The 18,683-nt window shown below is 44.5% G+C and overlaps 1 protein-coding gene across 4 annotated transcripts in view; it reads right to left on the bottom strand.

The window, feature by feature from the left end:
- Window positions 1–1,210: 1,210 nt before the first annotated feature.
- Window positions 1,211–18,683, bottom strand: part of NUP188 (nucleoporin 188) — a 30,353-nt gene continuing 12,880 nt past the window's right edge. For 3 of the 4 annotated variants that reach the window (XM_087753014.1, XM_087753016.1, XM_009477065.2), the window contains exons 20-44: window positions 18,415–18,529; window positions 17,954–18,074; window positions 17,652–17,718; window positions 17,094–17,222; window positions 15,750–15,883; window positions 15,236–15,342; window positions 14,223–14,429; window positions 13,399–13,568; window positions 12,993–13,062; window positions 12,274–12,341; window positions 11,443–11,638; window positions 10,858–10,935; window positions 10,416–10,501; window positions 9,835–9,980; window positions 8,419–8,600; window positions 7,830–8,030; window positions 7,104–7,196; window positions 6,719–6,877; window positions 5,968–6,105; window positions 5,478–5,552; window positions 4,543–4,752; window positions 3,646–3,777; window positions 3,435–3,505; window positions 2,859–2,988; window positions 1,211–2,078 (exon numbers count right to left, since the gene is read on the bottom strand). In XM_087753014.1, coding sequence (XP_087609140.1) covers window positions 1,908–2,078; window positions 2,859–2,988; window positions 3,435–3,505; window positions 3,646–3,777; window positions 4,543–4,752; window positions 5,478–5,552; window positions 5,968–6,105; window positions 6,719–6,877; window positions 7,104–7,196; window positions 7,830–8,030; window positions 8,419–8,600; window positions 9,835–9,980; window positions 10,416–10,501; window positions 10,858–10,935; window positions 11,443–11,638; window positions 12,274–12,341; window positions 12,993–13,062; window positions 13,399–13,568; window positions 14,223–14,429; window positions 15,236–15,342; window positions 15,750–15,883; window positions 17,094–17,222; window positions 17,652–17,718; window positions 17,954–18,074; window positions 18,415–18,529 — 3,256 coding nt within the window. In that variant the 3' untranslated portion in view covers window positions 1,211–1,907. Of the gene's footprint in view, window positions 2,079–2,858; window positions 2,989–3,434; window positions 3,506–3,645; window positions 3,778–4,542; window positions 4,753–5,477; window positions 5,553–5,967; window positions 6,106–6,718; window positions 6,878–7,103; window positions 7,197–7,829; window positions 8,031–8,418; window positions 8,601–9,834; window positions 9,981–10,415; window positions 10,515–10,857; window positions 10,936–11,442; window positions 11,639–12,273; window positions 12,342–12,992; window positions 13,063–13,398; window positions 13,569–14,222; window positions 14,430–15,235; window positions 15,343–15,749; window positions 15,884–17,093; window positions 17,223–17,651; window positions 17,719–17,953; window positions 18,075–18,414; window positions 18,530–18,683 lie in introns of all 4 variants that reach the window. The other variant, XM_087753015.1, reaches the window with a different exon arrangement.

Here is an 18,683-nt window from a genome sequence, read left to right as displayed (position 1 = left end):
ACCTCTCCCCAAATTCCCATTCTGCCTGTTCTTGTTGAACACTAATAAAGCGATTAGCACGCTGTCTGTAGCTTCAAAAGCCGTAACAAAAGGAAAGGCACCTACAAGAGCTATCAAGTAACAGCCCTAAGCACTACTGAACTTGCTTAGATGTGCTGAATTCGGGCTTTACTTCCACTCCCCACAGCTACCCGTCACCAGGTCGCTATCGTCTCTGCAGCGCTTCACCTTCAAATCTCCATGTTCGCACTCGCAGCTCCCTGCGGCAGAAAGCGTTAACAGTTACAGGAAGCCCCATCTAAACACGAGTGTGTCACCCCACCTCCCTGGCAGAGCAGCTCACCTCAGCTTTCGGAAGGTAATCAAGCCCCTCTCCCTTCTACTTTAAGACCACTTTGCTCCAGTCTGTAGCTCAAATCCCTCCGAAGCCTCCAGAGCAAGTAAAACGAGATCAAACAAGTGTGCTAGAATATCACCATCACTTAGGCTTACAAGGAAAAAAAAACCCAACTCCTAAGCAACAAAATCTAATTTTCTCATTCTGATCTCTTAAAACCATCGAGATTTAATAGATTCTGACTGGTCAAGCAATCAAGTGTCTCTTTAGGAAAGACCGGGTGGGTTACTAGCTCACAGCGACACTGAAATTTGATTTCTTACCTTACAAAAGTCTGTCTAGTTTTCAGGCTTTATTTTAAGCAGTAATCACTGACCTTCTCTTACTGTCTCCATCGCACGTTGAGCCTTGGACCTTTAAAGAGATTGTCGATCTACTTGAGAGAGCTACAACAGCACAATGCAACCGCGCTGTAGACGCCGTCTTTCTTCTAGCGTGAGCCTGCGCCCTCCCCTGCTGCTGCAACAGGCAGAGTAGCAGCTTGGACCCGTGCACGGAGTAACCCGTGCGCGTGGTCCGCACCATCGTGTGCAGAATCGTTCCTCGGGAGCATTTTATAGCGATGTTCGTTTAACACCTCCTACGGGTTCCCCAACACGAGAGTAAGAGAAAGGGAGTGGGTGTGGGAAAGGCGAGGGAATCAACCTTTGATTATAATCGCTTCCAACAGTATCTGGATCGTCACTCGGAAGCCACAACTCGCATCACTGCTAGGTGGGACTTCAGCCCCGCTGACGCAGCAGAACTACTACACGGAAGATGCAGAACGGGAGCTGCAGGCTGCTAGGCCCAATACAACACCATGAACCCAGCTGCTGTCTATAAAGGTTTTAATATCAGTATAAATAGGGCACAGTTACAAAAAACTGCAAGACTGGAGCAATGGAATTTTTGACTTAAAAACCTTGAGTGAGGCCTTGCTCTTCAGAAACACACACAACACACAGACTGCAGGGTGAAGGGAAGGCGTGAGCACACATACACCATCTTGCCTTGAACCATTCAGTACAAAAATAGCAGTAGAAAGATGGTCTCTGAATTGCTGGCTGATCCCTTGGGTGTGCCTTAACTGGACTCTGACTGCAAGGGAGAGGCAGATTGCACCTTGTGTGAAGAGCAGAGTTAATGCCCAGCGGAAAGTTTGTCTCCTCTCTCCATCCAGCCACAGCTTCCCCAGCTGAGGTACAAGCTATAAAAATAAAGGTTTTGACTGTTCAGTGCTCGTACCCAGCCAGGATGCTCTAGCAGATGGAGCGGGCAGGCTGTGCACATGGGCTGATCACTGAAGAGCCGCTCTCGGCTTTCCTTACATTCGCTCTGCTACTGGGTTGCAAAAGTTCGACGGGATCTCGCTGCTGATGTCACAGCTCGGTTTACACCGCTGCCCACACCAGGCCTCCCTCCCTTTCCCACTCCTTATTACGAGCTCTGCCAAAGGTGATGCCTTCTGTGGTGGACGTGAATCGTTCTGCTGCAAGTCCTGAAAAGGGAGGCAGGGGCAGGACAGAATCTATCTCTGCACGTGCCGGACAAAGGCCTGCACGAGCTGAAACAAAGGCTCCTGCCCCTCAGGACCCAGCTTGGAAGCAGACTTTCCTTGGGGAGAGGGAAGAACCCCGCTGGCAGGTGAAGAGGGACCACCGCGGCGGAAGTAACGAGACAGGCTGGAGAGCAGCGTACTCTGAAATTAGAAGCATGTAACAAATTAGCTTCTTTCAAACACGTGCCCCTCTCCCTCCCCAAACAAGGTGCCGGTGGCACAGGAACAGGCACCAGTACATAGAATCACAGAATCGTTTAGGTTGGAAAAGACCCTTAAGATCATCAAGTCCAACTGTTAACCCAGCACTGCCAAGCCCACCAGTAAACCATCTCCCTAAGCGCCACATCTCCCTGTCTTTTCCACACCTCCAGGGATGGGGACTCAACCCCTGCCCTGGGCAGCCTGTGCCAGTGCCCGACTACTCTCTCGGTGAAGAAGTTTTTCCTAATACCCAACCCAAACCTGCCCTGGCGCAGCTCGAGGCCGTTCCCTCTCGTCCTATCACTTGTTACTGGGGAGAAGAGACCGACCCCCCCCGGCTCCAGCCTCCTTTCAGGCAGTTGCAGAGAGTGATGAGGGCTCCCCTCAGCCTCCTCTTCTCCAGGCTGAGCCCCCCCAGCTCCCCCAGCCGCTCCTCCCCAGCCTTGTGCTCCAGCCCCTGCCCCAGCCTCGCTGCCCTGCTCTGGCCACGCTCCAGCCCCTCCATGGCCGCCTTGGGGTGAGGGGCCCAGCGCTGAGCACAGGATTCGAGGGCCGGCCTCACCAGTGCCCAGTACAGGGGCACATGCAGCCCAAGATGCCTAAGGCTGTTGACTCACGCTGGGGAATGGGCTTTACTGGGCAGCCAAAGACAAACGACCTTCTTCCGCAAGACACGTTCACACTGAACAGCGAGCAAGGATGCTACAAGCTGCTTACCAGCTCGGAGCTGAGCTCCTGCTTCATCCGCTGCTTATCCCGGGGATGCACAGCTGGGTCTCTCAAGTACCGAACAGCCTGGGAGATGAGCAGGTAGAAACAGTTTTCCATTGTAAACATGAGCAGAGACCTGTGCAAAGAAATGCACATCAGCAGGAGCCAAAAAGGTCAGCACACTCTAGTTTCAAGGTCAAAGACTCTTAGAAAGACTTCACACACAGGGTACACAGGAGGGAACACTGTCAGTGTTCACATTCTGCTCAAGCAGTGATACCCAAAAGCTATGGGCTGCAGAGTAGAAACCCCTGTTGGCCATCAGGGAAGTCTGATTTAAATATACTGGTAAATAAATGTCAAACAACTCTCTACGCTGCATCTTAGGATGGGATGGCTTCACACACCCTCGCAAAAAAATCCCTGTTTGCTTTGGAGAGCTTCTGATGGGCTACCTGAACTCCCTGGATTCAGAGCGAGCAGCTCTGAAGCTACATGAATGCCTGTAAACCTCAGTTCTGACCTGAGGAGCATTAGGTTCTGCTCCTGGGCCATGACTCAATCAAAGAGCTGGAAACTTACTTGAGGGTTTTGGTTCCCTCTTGCATATTCAGCCCTGCAGCCTGAGGGAAAGGTTCCTTCTTCTTATCCAGCTGAAAGGGAAAAAAAGACAGGTATTAGAGACAGGAGATACAAAAGAGGAAGTATTCCTACTCTTCAAAATATCAGACGAATGAGTGCTCTGAGATCACCGCAACTGCTGTGCTCTCCCCAACAGAGAAATGGCTAGTACCTCTCCCAACATGTTAAGGGCCACGTTGACTGTGGCAAGGAGTGTCCCAAAGGAAGGTGCGACATCTGAATCAAAGGCTGGTGTGGTGAAACTCAAAACGAAGAGCACGTTGTACTCGGCAAGGTCCAGCGACTGTGGAGAAACAGAAAGAGGAGTGAGTGACCCCTGAGGCCACGAATATGCTATTGTCATAGTAACAGGAACACCTAGTCCCTGTATCACACTCCTTGTATGGAGAATTAGAAGCACTGAGGTATTTCCCAAATCTCAAGTACACAGACGGAGCGTTCTGTACAGTACTGCACAATCAGACTATACAGCTCTCCTCACATGAATGAGCATTCTCCAGCTCCCAAGCCGTACAGCTTGCCACCAAGTGGCCATCTAAAGTAATGACTGTTTCTAGATTGTCTTCAAAAGCCCAGGCATATGTACCTAGAGGCCCAGGAAAAGGAAGTTAACTATCCAAAAGTTAGCAGCAGGATACTGTCAGAATCAAGGATTAAACCTTCCTTTTCTGCACTTGGAGACCAGCCACTAGGTCACACTGACACAGGAGGGTAAGAAGAGGATGTCTTTTCTGAAGAGTGACATACTGAGGATACAAACCTAGCTGGGTTATTAGTCTGCTCCAGTTAAGGTTACACAAACACAGCGTTGTGCAGATCACACAAAAGCTCAGCCAAGCCTTGCTTTCACACTGATCAGTGCCTGATTCCTAAGGGGAATTCCTTGCATCCTGCCTTCCTGCTTTGTACAGCAGAACGGCAGGCAGATGTGTGGTGGGGTCATTGCCTCAAGCAGGACAGAAGGTGCCTCACTGCACAGACCCAGAACATTGCTCAAAATGCTGGAAACTCCCCTCTTCAGGGAGCAGCATCTCTCCTGTGTCTCTACCTGATCAAGGAGGATCTGGCAGACATCAGGGGTGAAGTGGCGCAGGGCAGCAAGAGATTTGCTGAGGATTTTCAAGAGGCTGTACTGCACTGTAAGCAGTGCTTTCTGCTCTGCTGCCTCTGACTCAGGGCTGGGATGTTTGGAGGAGGCTTGGGGATTACGTTGCACTCGTGGAGTCACACTTGATGGAAGGGAATCACCATTTTTTGTCTGTGGAGAAAGAAAAAAAAGAAAGTCTTGAATACAGATATGATTATTTTGCCCTACTTTCGGGGGGAAAAAAATGCTATGAACAAAAGGAATGAGGAAATAAGACACCCAAAGTCTGTCACCTGCTAGAACCATGAGAATCTACACTTAGTGTGCCTCGGGGGAGGCACTGCATTGCAGGGAGGCAGCTGCAGAGGCTATTTAGATTCCACATTCTGGAAAAAGAATCTCTAATCAACACACCAAGCCTTAGGCATGCTGAAATAACACATCAGTAGCAAGGCATTGTCTCCACCTCATGAATCTAAGGATTTCCCAAGAACAAGAGCTATCTCTCTTAAACAAATTAAATCAGGTCAAGGACACCAGGTCAACAGTGGCTTAATTAATGGCACTACAGAGTACTACAGCAATGCAGCTTTCTTGCTGCAGCGTAGGCAGCTGTAAAATGATAACAGCACCATTCAAACACAGGCTGTTGTTTCTCTAGGACTGGCTTTACCCAGTCCAGAGTTTTTAGAGTCCAGACTACTCTTTGCATGTTTTTTAGCTGTGGAGAAATGCAAATCCTAACTATTGATGATTGTCAATAATCACCACTAGGATTATCGACAATCAATTCAATATCCAAGAGCCTGGATATTGAATAATATCTGCCTTTTAACAGGGAGCGTGGGCATGCAACACTCCTAACTTAGAGTTTGGCTTACAGTCCCCATCCTCACCTGCAGGTAGTGCTGGAGCATCTTGCGGCTGTGCAGGAGGGAGGTACAGGCCTGACACAGGTAACACAGGTTCACCTGAAATAAATAAGGTGAGAGAGAAATCTCTTAAAAGCTCAAAACCCATCTATTCACTACCATTGGTGGAAGCTAGAAAATCCAGTTAAACAGAGCACTGTGATCACAAAGGATCAATGCAGTCTCTTGATTTCCCAGTATTTTCTTGGAGTCACCTGGCACTGAGAACTGAGAGCAAGACATTGAATTCCCCGAGTTATTTTTCCAAGCTACCATCTGCCTGTCCCCGACAGTTATCTTTCCTCACTCAATTCAGACAAGATACTGACAGAAGAGACACTTAAATGACCTTAGCAATAGTTCCTATTAAAAGAGCAGCAATAAAAAAGGTGATACAGTGCCATTTTCTCTTAACACATGCAAATCCCTGTGCTCCAAGGCAATGTTTTATCCACAGCAGCATCCTGATTCCTACCTGCATATCCCTCATAAGCTGTGGCAGGTGGAAATGCCACTCCTTTGTGAAATTTGAGAGCTGAAGAATGAAGCCAACAGTGTGATCGGCCTCTTCCAGACAGGCCAAGCTCTGTACTGTCCGTACTGCATTCAGGCACTGGAAAGGAGAGAGAAGTACATCAGGGCGATATGCTGCCATACAAGACGACAGCTATTTGTCCAGGGAGCATGCTTATGAACAGGTAATTCAGCACCTGTGTACAAACAGGACTCTTCAGCACATCTGCACTGACACAATCCGGCCAGTACAGGTATTTGGGTATTGCAGGACATGAGAGCTTCATGGTGATTCAACCCTGACCACAGCGTTTTCATTATTTGAGCAAGGCTGAGCTGAAGCCACCTCCAAGAACAGCTGTCATATTTTTCTTTCCAGAGCAGAGAGCCACAAAGTGAGTTCCCATCAAACTCTCGCTTCTGCTACTGTGTTGAGTAGGCATATTAAACACCCGTAGCAAAGTTATAACCCAAGAGTGTACAGGATGAACAGACGGTGAATGCCCAGCTCTAACAAGTACCATCACAATCATCCCTGCCTGACCACACGGCTTGTATATTCTGTCCTCCTTCTCCACTACTGAATTATTTCTACTGTAAATCTTTCTGAGGCTGGAGGCTCTTTTCAATGCTTCTGCACTTTCTGACATGTTTCCACTGCTATTGCAACCCAGAAGCCAAGCGAACCATTGCAGAGGAAGTATGTGACATACCTGAAGAATCCTCTCTTGATGGACACCAACAAAGTCCAGGGCTTCTGTCAGGAAGTTGTATCTAAGTGTTTTAAGAAGGCGTTCCATCAGTGACATGGAGAGACGATAGACGCCAGGCCAAGAGGGGGCATCCAGAGACTTTCGAGATGAAGCAGATGTCTGAACAAACATAAAAAAAAGATACAAAAATAAATTTCTTATTTACATTGCCGCCCAGCATGGCACACGCCAGAAACCCTTCACACCATTTGGAAGTCTCCAGGCTCTGGGGGTGGCTGCTGTCCTTCCCAGACCAGCAGGGCTCTGCTCCCACCACAGCCCCTAAGGCAGGGCATGGCAGGCTCTCCCGGCGCACTCCCGCCCACCAAAAGGAAGCAGCACCCACCTGAATGGCTCCATTAGTGCTGAGCTGGTACACGCTCAAGAGGGGCAGGCAGACACTCTGTGTGACACCTGCTCCAGCCACTGCTGCTGCTCCCTACAAGACGCAGAACAAACTACTGTTAAGATTTGCACGTCTCTCTCCTCTCTGAGACTAAAGAGACCTATTTTGCGTTAGATATTTCTGTCCTTTGCACTGTTCCCACCCTTTTAGAGAACTTTCATCTACACACACTTCTTGTATGTTGTTAAAAATTCAGTATCAAGAAAAGCAACACTGTTCTTCCAGTAAAATCTAACCTGCACAACTGTACTATGAATTCCATTTCGATATCATCTGATTTGGTACATACATAATCTTTGAAAAGGGCTGGCTTTGGAACAAACTTGCTTTCACCCAAAGCCCCACACTGAGAAAGCCGGCTCCAACACTTAATGCTGTTTTAACTAGGGGAGATCATTTGCATTGCAGATGAATACATTCAGGGAAAGTGCCTGCTCTGAATTACAGGTCTGCTTTGGCTGGCTCAGCTCTTCCATCCGAGACATCCCATTATCAAGAATAAGGCAAACTAGGCAGGCGTACATACAGGACCTGCTGCTTGCCAGCCTCTAAAAAAAGCCTTTGTCTACAGATCATTGTTCAGCTGCATCACAGACAGAACAGTGAGATATACAGTTCCTATTAAAAACATATAGCTACATGCTCTCATTTCTCTGCACCTCTCACCTGTTGAGTCCTTGCTAAGGTCAGCAGTAAATGTAATGAGGCCTCTGTGAAGTGAAGGTTTTGTTTAACTCTCAGGCTGATCTCCAATGTGGCAAAGATAGTAGGAAGCACGGGGACTTTCCTAGTAATCTGTAGCCAGTAGTCTCCATCTTCATCAACTTCACAGAGCTCTTTAGCCAGATGCAGACCCAGAACACACACCTGCAGCGACAAGGAAAGGAGAATGAGGTATAGGCTTGACATGGATACCAAGAAAATCTTGAAAGCATTTACTAACACAACCTAAAGTTCAATCATTCTCAGAATCATAAATTAAGGCACCTGGTATCCCTCACATTATACTCTGCACACTTGCTGGCTATGTTAGCGACAACATTTTTTTAGGACAGATCTGAAAGAGGCAGCAACAGGCAATTTCCCAGACTGCTGTGTGCCAAAAAGACATGGAGTGATTCCGAAACAGAAACTGCCAAAACTTCCTTTGAAGGCAGAAGGCTGCACAGGGAGTTGTTCCAAGCACACACAGAACTTTTGTTTTTTGTTCAGAGAAAAGAAACATAGCTGCAAAGCAGATGAACAGGTCCTTTACCCCGTCTCGCTGGTCCTTGTGTTTAACTCGGGAGGCATCATCTGTTTCCATGCTGTCCTTGTCATCTGTAGCATCTCCCAAGGTCAGGCTGTGTCGAGTCTGATCAAAGAGCGCAATGACCTCATCTTGGAGTGTTTCACACACGCTCAACACCAGCTGGGAGTACTGGGGGATCTCATTCACTGTGACACGCACAGAACAGACAACAGTTAACACACAATTCTTGTACTTAGGTTTCCAGTTTAACTGATAACATCACTGGGCCACATTTCTTGGAGTTAGTATTTATTCTGTTTTCATTTCAAAACCTACAAAACAGAATGGGAGGAACCGTGACTAAGTTAGATGATTAAGCCTAGGAGGATATAATAAGGGATTAGACGGTCATCTGGATAATAAAAACATGTAGTTTTCCCAAAAAGTCATATAAACTCATGAAATTTCAAGGCACAAATCAATCACTACTACAGACAGATTATTCCATAACCGCTCACTACAGCATTTCCTACCCCGTTCTCCAGATTGCTGGTACTGGCCAGTGGGTGCAGTCTATGTTCTGTGAGTCCATATAAACACTACGTTCTCATCAAAACCATTACAATAAATTGCACCACCTTTTACCAGCATGCCTGGAAACTCAAATTCAACAGCAAAAAAACAAAAAAAAACACGTTTAAAAAAAAAACCCAGTCCTCCACTTTCTATTTATTTTCCAAAATATAGGGGCTTGCAGAGCCCAAGCAGTGGGACAAGGAACACACAGAAAGGTAAGCTGATACACTTCTCAACACCACAGTTGCCTTTGTATGTGTTGTACAGAGAAATACTGCCCAGATTCCATTGAGGGTCTTCAAGTGCTACTGCAATGCAAGATGCCCCACAAGCAACAGAGTTCTATGATAAGGTTTGGATTACTCTCATTACAGAGAGTAATGACCGGACTAGTTTCTCTGGTTTGTAACAAAATGTACTCTCAGAAGACTTTCTTGTGTTTGGGTCTTTTGTTATCTCTAACTAGAAATTCATGTCAGAATCTAAGCTCTACAGTCACTCTGTGAGATGGCATTACTAGGGTGTCCCTCCCACACCTGCTGAGCTATTTTCAAAAACACATGGGAACCCTATCTTGTCTCTATCAAACTGATCAAACACAGAGATTATTGTTGGGGAAAGACAAGAGAAGGGAAGACATATACACACTGTGAATGATAAACCTCATCTCTTGCTAAAACTAGCTAAAACAAGTAAGAAAAAGGGAGAAGTCCCACAGGTTGGTGACTATATTCAGCATCCTGTACTGCTACTAACACCAAAAGCATTTTTATCTTGGAAACTAGCACTTGTGTTAGTTTTCAGTGAATGGTGTATTCAGCCACGGCAGCCCTGCTCTTGACACTCGTACATACACCACCTCACCTTTCATCTCCTTCATTTGCAGCACAGTGATAAGAGCTGAGAACACTTTGGCTTTGGTTTTCTCCATCATCTGCTGATCTGCCTGTAGTACTCCCTCCAGAATCTGCGTCAAGGAGTTTATGATTTTATCCACAGAACCCAACTCGCTGACAACAAAAAGGGAGAGCTCTTCAGATTAGACAAGATCCCTCAATAAATATATTGGCTTGACTGAGCTGTGTGTATCATAAGTTATATGATCCACACAAATAAAAGCAGTTCTTTCAAGTAAAGTTTAAGTCACCACCTGGATCTCAGTAAAGGCATTCCACAGCACAGTGAGAATGCAGGACTGACTATCACAAAAGCTTTCTTGATACTTTTCACCAGCAAGCAGGAAGCCAAACCATAAATTTATTACTACAAGGAGATTTCAGCAACAACCTACAGACATTTGCCATCCCAAAAGAGAGTTCTATGATAAGGTTTCAGTTTCCTCCCCAAATCACTAAGGGAATCTCACTAGAGCAACACACTTAAACATAACCTCCCAAGTTTTTATACTTAGCAGTGACTGATAATTATCCAAACAAAATACCTACCTCTTCCACTGTTTGAGCAGGATCAGAAGAAGGGTACATAGCATAGACCCCAGCTGCAGACAAGATACCGACATGGGAACTAGAAGCTAGGAAGAAATACTGCAAGAGTTACAGTTGCAATAGTCACATGTAAGAACACTTAAGAAATCCTCAGCCCTGGCACCGCCACCAAATGACCAGGTTTGTTCTTCAGCAGCTAGCTGCATTGAGGGAAACAGAGTCAGGACACTCTGCAGGGTCACCCAGTGATGACAAGAATAACACATACAAAATAAAGATTTATAAGAAGCTCATCAATTCAGGGAGAGAGACTTTGTTTCAGCCCAGTTTCACAGGAACTAAAAAACCTATGATGGCAAGCAGCTGCAGAAACAGAACTCCTCTTAGTACAAAGGTGATGAGCAATTGGGAAATTAAAGAACTGACAGGAAGCAGCACCTACCAAAGCCTTGGTCCCATTTAGCACATCCAGAAACAATTGCTGATGAACTGCAGAATCAGTCAGATGCATTATATCCGCCTAAGATCCACAAAGACAGAGATCCATCAAGCACAACAAAAGATGCAGCTTCTTAGCAGTCTGACATCAGTCTACTGTTTTACTTTAAGAATTCACCAAATTTTACAGCTGCTGAGTGATGCAGTTCTACAGAAATCGCTGAAGTACTACATTAACAGTTGACAAGAAGTCAGCAATGACTGATTTGTCTAATGGTGCATCCCTACCTCACTGCAAAATCTCTTTTACAATTACAGAATTACTTAGAATTGCTATAAAAATTATTTACTACCTCCCTCCTCTGCTCAGACAGACAATACGCTCGTTTTGATCAAACAGCAGAACACCACCTACTCTAACCTCTCGTACCATGCTTGTGCCAACTTATGTTGTAAGCATATAGACAAGAAAATTGAAAGAAAAACCAGTGAATTCTTCATTATGACTTAGCTGGCCCTGAGAAGTTGACACTGTATTATTCAAAATGCCAATTTCAGATTGTCATGAAAGATAAGAGGTAGCTCTTACATGGCTAGTAGAGATTATCAGCAGCATCCGCCAGGCTGAGATCAGCATCTGATATTCGGTCATGGAGGCACAGCTGCTGCCCTCTGTCTCCGCCACGTGATATGCCAGTAACCTCACATATTCTGACCAATAGGCAAAGCGCTTTTTGGTGGAGAAATTCTTCAGCGTGTCTTTCAGGGACTGATCCAGTGAGCCCCTGACCAAATCAAGAGGAGAAGTTATCTTCTTTTATTCTTTGGTCAGAAAATATACTTCTTCTGAGATTCAGGTAGAAAAGCCAAGAACACAGCTTGCAAGTGAAGGTTATTCCACATATTAGACCTGTGCAGGGAATCCCACTTTTTGCATCAAATGTGAAGGAAAAACATGATCCCTGAAGAAAATCTATGATTTTTTTTTTTTAAGCAGAGATTTTAGTTAATCATGACTTTTCAACTTATTAAAGGGCAGTTATGTTCAGGAAAACAAAATGAGTGGGATAAAACTACTAAAATGTTAGTCAGCAATCATTATAGCAGGTATACTGAGCTTAGTTTACAATTAGTTTTAATAAATACTGTATATTCTCATTCCAGGGTCCAAGGAAAATACTAATAGTAACATTCTCACCTACAGGCTGCAGAAACACTTACACCTCTTTCTGCAATTGGCGATTGCAAGAATCTCAAATGCACATTTGTGATTTGTTTATAAACCACTGTTTGTCCCACGTTTTCACAGGACTACCATGTACTTTGTCCCTCAAAGCCTGCACCGTCTATCAGGATTTAACACACACAGTTTAGATAATTAAAAAGTACAGGGACGAAGGAGAGACTACCAAAGACTCACTTGACAACATAGTAGATCTCCAAACAGATGATTTTCATGATTAAGGCACAGGTATCCAAGACACTGAGCTATAAAGACAAAAAAAAAGGAAAATCTGAGCAGCTAGCTCTGCAGGGTGAGTGGAATTCTGATTTATCCCTACCCATCCACTTGCAGTGACTGATACTCCAGTTTTGCAGGAGACTTGTTTCTCCCACGATAGCAATAGTTATGTCACTTGACCATGGACTGGTGATAATAAGGAAAGAATGCCGTGTTCAAAGCAGCACTCTGAGTGACAGCACAGGACTTTCATAACGAAGGGGAAAACTCCCACAGAAAGGAAGAATAACAAGAACCTAATCGATTCCTCTGTGATACTAGTCAGCCTGAGCTATGCCTAAAAAAAAGGAGAGTGTCTTTTGCCAAACAGCACACGAGGTATAGTATGGATACCCTACAGACAGCACACCTTCCAAAGAGTGTTACCACAGATGCTACGTTAACATCTATTTTTGTCTCATATGTGAATAAAGAGCAAAGAATTTCAAAAGACAGTTCATGGCTGTACAGTCTCTGCAAAGCCAGAAAGCATTCACTTCATCTCCTGCCTGTGTTTAAACCACTTGATCATACTTCCTTTTAGAAAACTGCAAGCAGAGGGAAGAGCCACACACATCACTTAGAAACCTTTTCTGAGAAGTGCATAACTACCTTCTTTTTGTTTGGACGTAACTCACCTCTGATGATTCTGAAGGCGGAGGAAGGGTCCCAAAGAGGGGATTGGTTAAATTTTCCCAAAACTTTGGCCTAAGAGACATACACAGAAGTAAAATCAGTTATCTCCCCCACGCCACATGCCTAGCAGCATTTTGACTGTTCCAAACTTCATAGAAAATACGCTTTGGTAAATACAAGCTTATATAGCTTTGTATAAAAGAAACAGAGCAAAATATATTTACTTCTGAACATGCACATACGAGCTTCTCATCTTCTTTCCTGAGACACTAAGTTCAAAGCCCATGCACTGCAAACCAGGGCACACAGGGACTAAGATGCAAATGTCCCTGAAAAGTCCGATGAACCAAAGAAAAAGTGTTTTGGAAAAAAGGAAGGAAAATGCATTGTAGAAAAACAACAACTCACTTTGTCCTCAGAACTAGCATGGCGCTATCTCGACGGTCCTGCCACAGAGCATGCAGGAAGGCAATGGCAGCACGGTGCAAGAGGGGAGGGCACCAGTACCTCTCCTGTTGTTTGGAATCTATCAGCTCTAAGACTACTTGGAGGCAACTCCACTCCCCTAAGCTGAATTCCTAAAGCAAAAGGAAATGAGAGAGGTTACATCCCCACAGAACCACTATGTAGGCACCTATTAAAGCAGAATGTGCTTGATTCCGCTTGAACAATACACAGACAAATAAATCTTGAGTACATGAGGCCTTCGTATATTTTGCATATAACTACAAGGAATGTAGCCATAACACAGGAGAGAAAAAAAAATATTTTTAGGGGAATAAAAAATGAGCTAAGCTAAGACTTAGTAAGACCAAATGCCTTCAGAAGGTCCCAACCCAAGAAGACCTTGAACTGCAAAGCACCAGAATGGGTATTCTGGAAAACGGATACTGTCCATTGTACCTCAGTCTTCAGCTTTCTCACTGACTGGCCACTGTCAGAGTGCAGAGAGTGGGTCACAGGGATCTTTGGTCTGACCCAGTAGATGTTCTTATGTTAACTCAGTAAGTGCCTTGAAATATCGGAGAAAGTTTCTCTTTGGTTATAGGGAAAAGTGAAACTGGGATAGCAGCACATCCATTAACTGCAAGCACAAGCTGCATTTATCTTTACATTAAGCGCATCAGGTTACATGTAAGAACTACCAGATTTTAGAGCCTAGAGCCATAAGACTGCTATGAACGCTACAATAAAAGACCAGCGAGTCCTTGGGCACATATCTGCTATTCTACCTTCGACCTGTCACTGCCATCCTTCACTTCCAAGTTCAGGAACAGCTCAATGAGCCCGGGTTGCGTCTCCACCGCAACTGTGAGGAATTCCAGTATCATGACCTTAATGCGCATGTCCTCAATCTTGCTCTGCAGGCGGGTGAGGAAGGCATCACGGATGGCAGCGGCATCACTACCAAGGCAGGCATAAACAGACATGGGAGCAACCTGCAAAAGGAAAGAAACATCAGAAGCAAGAATAACCAAACCCAACAGAATGCTGCTTCTCTATATAAGAGGTGATTTGCATTTCAAACTGAAACTCCAAAATATTTGATATTGAATCTACAAACATATGTGAGGGAATTCAAAAGTAAGTTGCTGTGATTAAGCAGGAAGAAACTTGCAAAGTGATCCAAATTTTCCTCTTTGGCAGTTCTGCTCTATCCCTCACCTAATTCTCAAGGGTTATTACAAAACTGGAAAAGACAAAAACAGTTTTGGAATAACGTTTCTTGAAATAAACAAACCCAGAGCTGGACTTATATGCTTTAATAAAACTGCAAATACATTCTCAGAAGTTTAGTAGCCAAAAAGAGTAAGTCTAAAAGGCAAAGTTGAAAGCTCCCAATAAAAACTCAAATAGGATCCTCTTCTCAGTAAGATGTTAAAGTTCCAGTTAAGAAGGTGCAGGAATTGTATTGGAGAGCGTGACTTGAGAAAGTTGCTCAAAAAAGTAGAGAGAGATCAACTGGAGGTGCAAATACTTTGCAGAAAACACCCCACTCATGTGAGGCCTCTCAGTGACTGAGTGACTTCTGAAACAGCAGAGGATTACGTGACAAAACTAAGGGCCCTTTATGTGATTTTTAATGTGCTCTACCTTACAGCTTTCAGCCCACACAGCCTTCAACTGACTTGCGTTAAGCTCCCCGATACAAAAAAGCCCAAAGAGATTATCTTGAAAGGATTTCAGTGGTGGAATCAGTCAGAAGGGGAGAAGCAAAGGAGCACTTGTGTGAGTCTCATCTTACCGTAGCCAGGCGTTTGAGCAATTGGATGGCCAGGCGTGGAAGTGCAGGGTCATGCTTGTGGTAGATGTATTTGGCCAAGACCGCAATAAGATTGTTTCCATGAGCACCTGGAGAGAACACAATTAAAATCAAAGAGAAGAAACTGCAACAGGACGTAACTATTTACCAAATAATGATTTCCATAGCAGAAGGTGAGAACTAGGTCAGTCTTCCAAAAGAACAAGGCATGGGCCCAGCCAGAGGTACTAATGGCAGCTGGTTTACTATATTCTGTAATTACACCCATCTCATTACAAAGCAGCAAGCAACAAGCCACGCTTGCTTAATACTTTAGAGGCTGTCCCAGAGGAGAAGAATGCCTTAGAGGAGGGAGACTAGGCCTTCTGCCATCACTAGAAACCACTCCTTGGAACCTTGAAATCTTAACTACTGTTTGTAAGGAGACACACACTGACTATTTGTAAATAACAAAAAAGCATAGCTGCCCAGGCTGTCCCCACGGAGAAATACATACCATGCTGAGTAAGTGCCTGTTCTAATGGAGATACCACACTAGAGGGGGGTTTCAACCGGATGACATTATTGGTAACCGAGAATGCCAGCTTCACTGTTTGGATCAGCAGTTGACCTTGGCCTTGTGACTCATCACTGTGTTTGCAAGAAGAAACCAAAGTAAGTAACGGTGTTGACAACCGACATTTATTATTTGCACAATATTCAAAGAGGAAATTCTATACTCTGTCAGTCGGGGCTTGTAAGACATTTTTACTCCAAGTGTCATGTCACCTGCTGAAAATAACAGCTGCTGAAATACAAACCCCCACATATCCACAAAAAATAGTCTACCCAGCCCTGAGTTTTCAGCATCAAACAAAAAAGAAAAATATCCTGACAGGCTACTGTCACTTTTTTCCCCCCTCTTTGGGACACAAGAGATTTAAGATGTGTTAAGACAGAGGAAGAAACATTTACAGAACCAATCTCACAGAAATTATAGTGTACCAAAACTGGACGAAGAGATAAAACTGGCTCTAAGTCAGGTATTTTCCTAAGATTTTCCTTATCAGATAAACATTCTGAAGAGACATTAAAGCCAAAAAGGTTTCTCAGATAGGTCTCACCTTCTCCTTAACAAGTCTGGATTCCCTTCCAGACTTGTTTTGAAAGAAAAAAAATGGCAGACTTCATCAGAAACAACCTGCTAGCAAGTCTGGCTGGCTATCTGTCAAGTAAGGTTGGCCAGGAAAAGAGAACAGAGGAACGGAGAGAGATTCAAGCCTCAGTGAGAGCCACATAAGGAGGTTAAGGCACTCAACACTGGAGACATCTTCAATACTTCCAGAGCACTTCAAGCTGCCTTCAGAACCACCCTGAAAAGACTGATCATCCCTAGCACTTCCAAAATTACAGTTCAAGCTTTATTACAATTTATTTGTGAGCATAGCTTCACTTGAACTCTGGTGTTACTTGAAGACACAAAACTTCTAACATTGGCTCTAATTTTCTCGCTTCCAGTTCACTCATGCAATCTTATAAATTGCATTTGAGTGAATTCTGTATAAAAAAAATGTAACTGCTAGCAAATGTTAAACAATTGAGCACATTTACACCCACTAGCATGCTCCAAATGTCATTTAGAAATAGGAAACTAAAACAATTGCATGAAATGGATAGTGTACAGGAAAGACTATATACAGATCTGGAACAAACAAGGCTTGTACCTTCAGATCACACAAGGCAGGCTGTCATGGCTAGCTGCCATGCTGATTCCCTGTTAAGTGCAATCAATTAAAGCTACATTTGAAATATTATCATTTGCTTCTTTCCTCACACCACTGAAACGAAACACACCACTCACCTACTAGACTGGGAGGCCATTACCATATCAATAGTGTCCACACCAATTCCCATGATGTTAATGACAGCTTGCCCTGCTTCAGTGTTGGCCAGGCTGAAGATGCACAAGGACTGAAGGCTGGGGGCATTGCTGGGAGAAACGAACACCACAGAACATCATCACTAGGAGCACTTGCAGTATTCTCCCACCTAGCGCTTGGAAAACTACCACAAAGTAACCTCTTAATTTCCACACCCCCACTGACCCCTGCTTTATTCTCCCTTCTACTTTCTTCAGAGTGGATACACCAAATAGAAAAGCGGATGGCAGTCTGTTCCAGGAAAATCTATTTACTGTTTTCTCTTTCTTCACCGGGTATTCTAAAAAACAATGTCTCTAATCTTCTTCTACCCTTCCTGTACTCAGTAACACTGAAAAGAGCTGAAACCAGCACTACACAACCATGCCAGTTCATTCCTAGTCATTTACATTCAAAAACTGAAACAAAAAGATAGCAACAGAGCCCTCCTGCACTGTAAGCCAGGCTGGTGCAGATCTGAAATCCATCACCTGTCTTACCTGCTGCGAGGATCCATTTCAGGGCATAAATTCAGTATAGCATGGATCAACTGCAGAATAAGGCATCCTAAAACAGAGATAAAATGGACTACTCAGTTCAGGAAGATCTGTTGCCTAGTTTCTGATATTTTCAAACAAATCACAGCATCCAGCAATACTGGTAGATGTACAAAGCAAATTCCAAATAGCTGCTAGAAAAGGTAGGACAAAAAAAGGAGTAAAACTTCACACATTCTCTTTGAGAAAACAGGTGATCCTTTTTCTCCTCTCCTCCTCCTTCTCCCCCTGCCCGACATCCTTACCAATTTTCTCTCTCACTCCATGAGAGTTATAACGCCATTTGTGGTAATTTGGTAACATCTCCTTCAGGACAAACACAATGCAAGGCACAAGTCCTTGGCTCTGGGTGCTCCCAAGTTGTCCCTAGGAGAAACAGAAATGTCATTGTCCCCCTTCTGGTTAAAAGCACAAGAAACCTTTTGCAGGAAGATATGCCACATGTCTTTAAAGTGTGAGAGAACTATCGAACTTGAGGACATAGATTTACAAGCGACTTCTATTCTTTTGTAGATCAGATGAACCAAAACAGTTTTTTGAAAGAACCAGACTACAGAGAAAGCACAAACAGTAGCACGGAAGGGAGCGTCAACCAATACTCATAGAGACCCGTTGCACAGGGGATCTCAGACACGGCTGTAGTTCACTTTCCTATCCTAACAGCCTACACCTGACTTCACATGCAGACCATTCCCAAAGCACTCACCCGGACAAGAGTTGTGATCAGGTTCAGGAAGGAGATGGTAACGCTGTACTCGCCTTGAGGCTGTTCTATGCTCATCAGTAGGTTTCCATAGCCCCCAGCGTTCATTCCCTCTGCACTGTGAAATGAGCAAGAGGGTTTGTTACATGAATAGCAGGACTCTGACATGAGTAAGAGATGTCAGGTGCATAGATTTCACACCGGCAAAATGTTCTTACAGCAGATTATGAACAGGTTAGGCAAAAAAAAAAAAAAAAAAACCCAAGGGCTGG

Source organism: Nipponia nippon, unplaced genomic scaffold (assembly GCF_047370975.1).
Source record: "Nipponia nippon isolate SJK-2023a ecotype South Korea unplaced genomic scaffold, ASM4737097v1 scaffold_16, whole genome shotgun sequence".
Taxonomy (NCBI): Eukaryota; Metazoa; Chordata; class Aves; order Pelecaniformes; family Threskiornithidae; genus Nipponia; species Nipponia nippon.
Note: the sequence above shows the minus strand (reverse complement) of the source record. Positions and strands in the feature narration are given on the sequence as shown.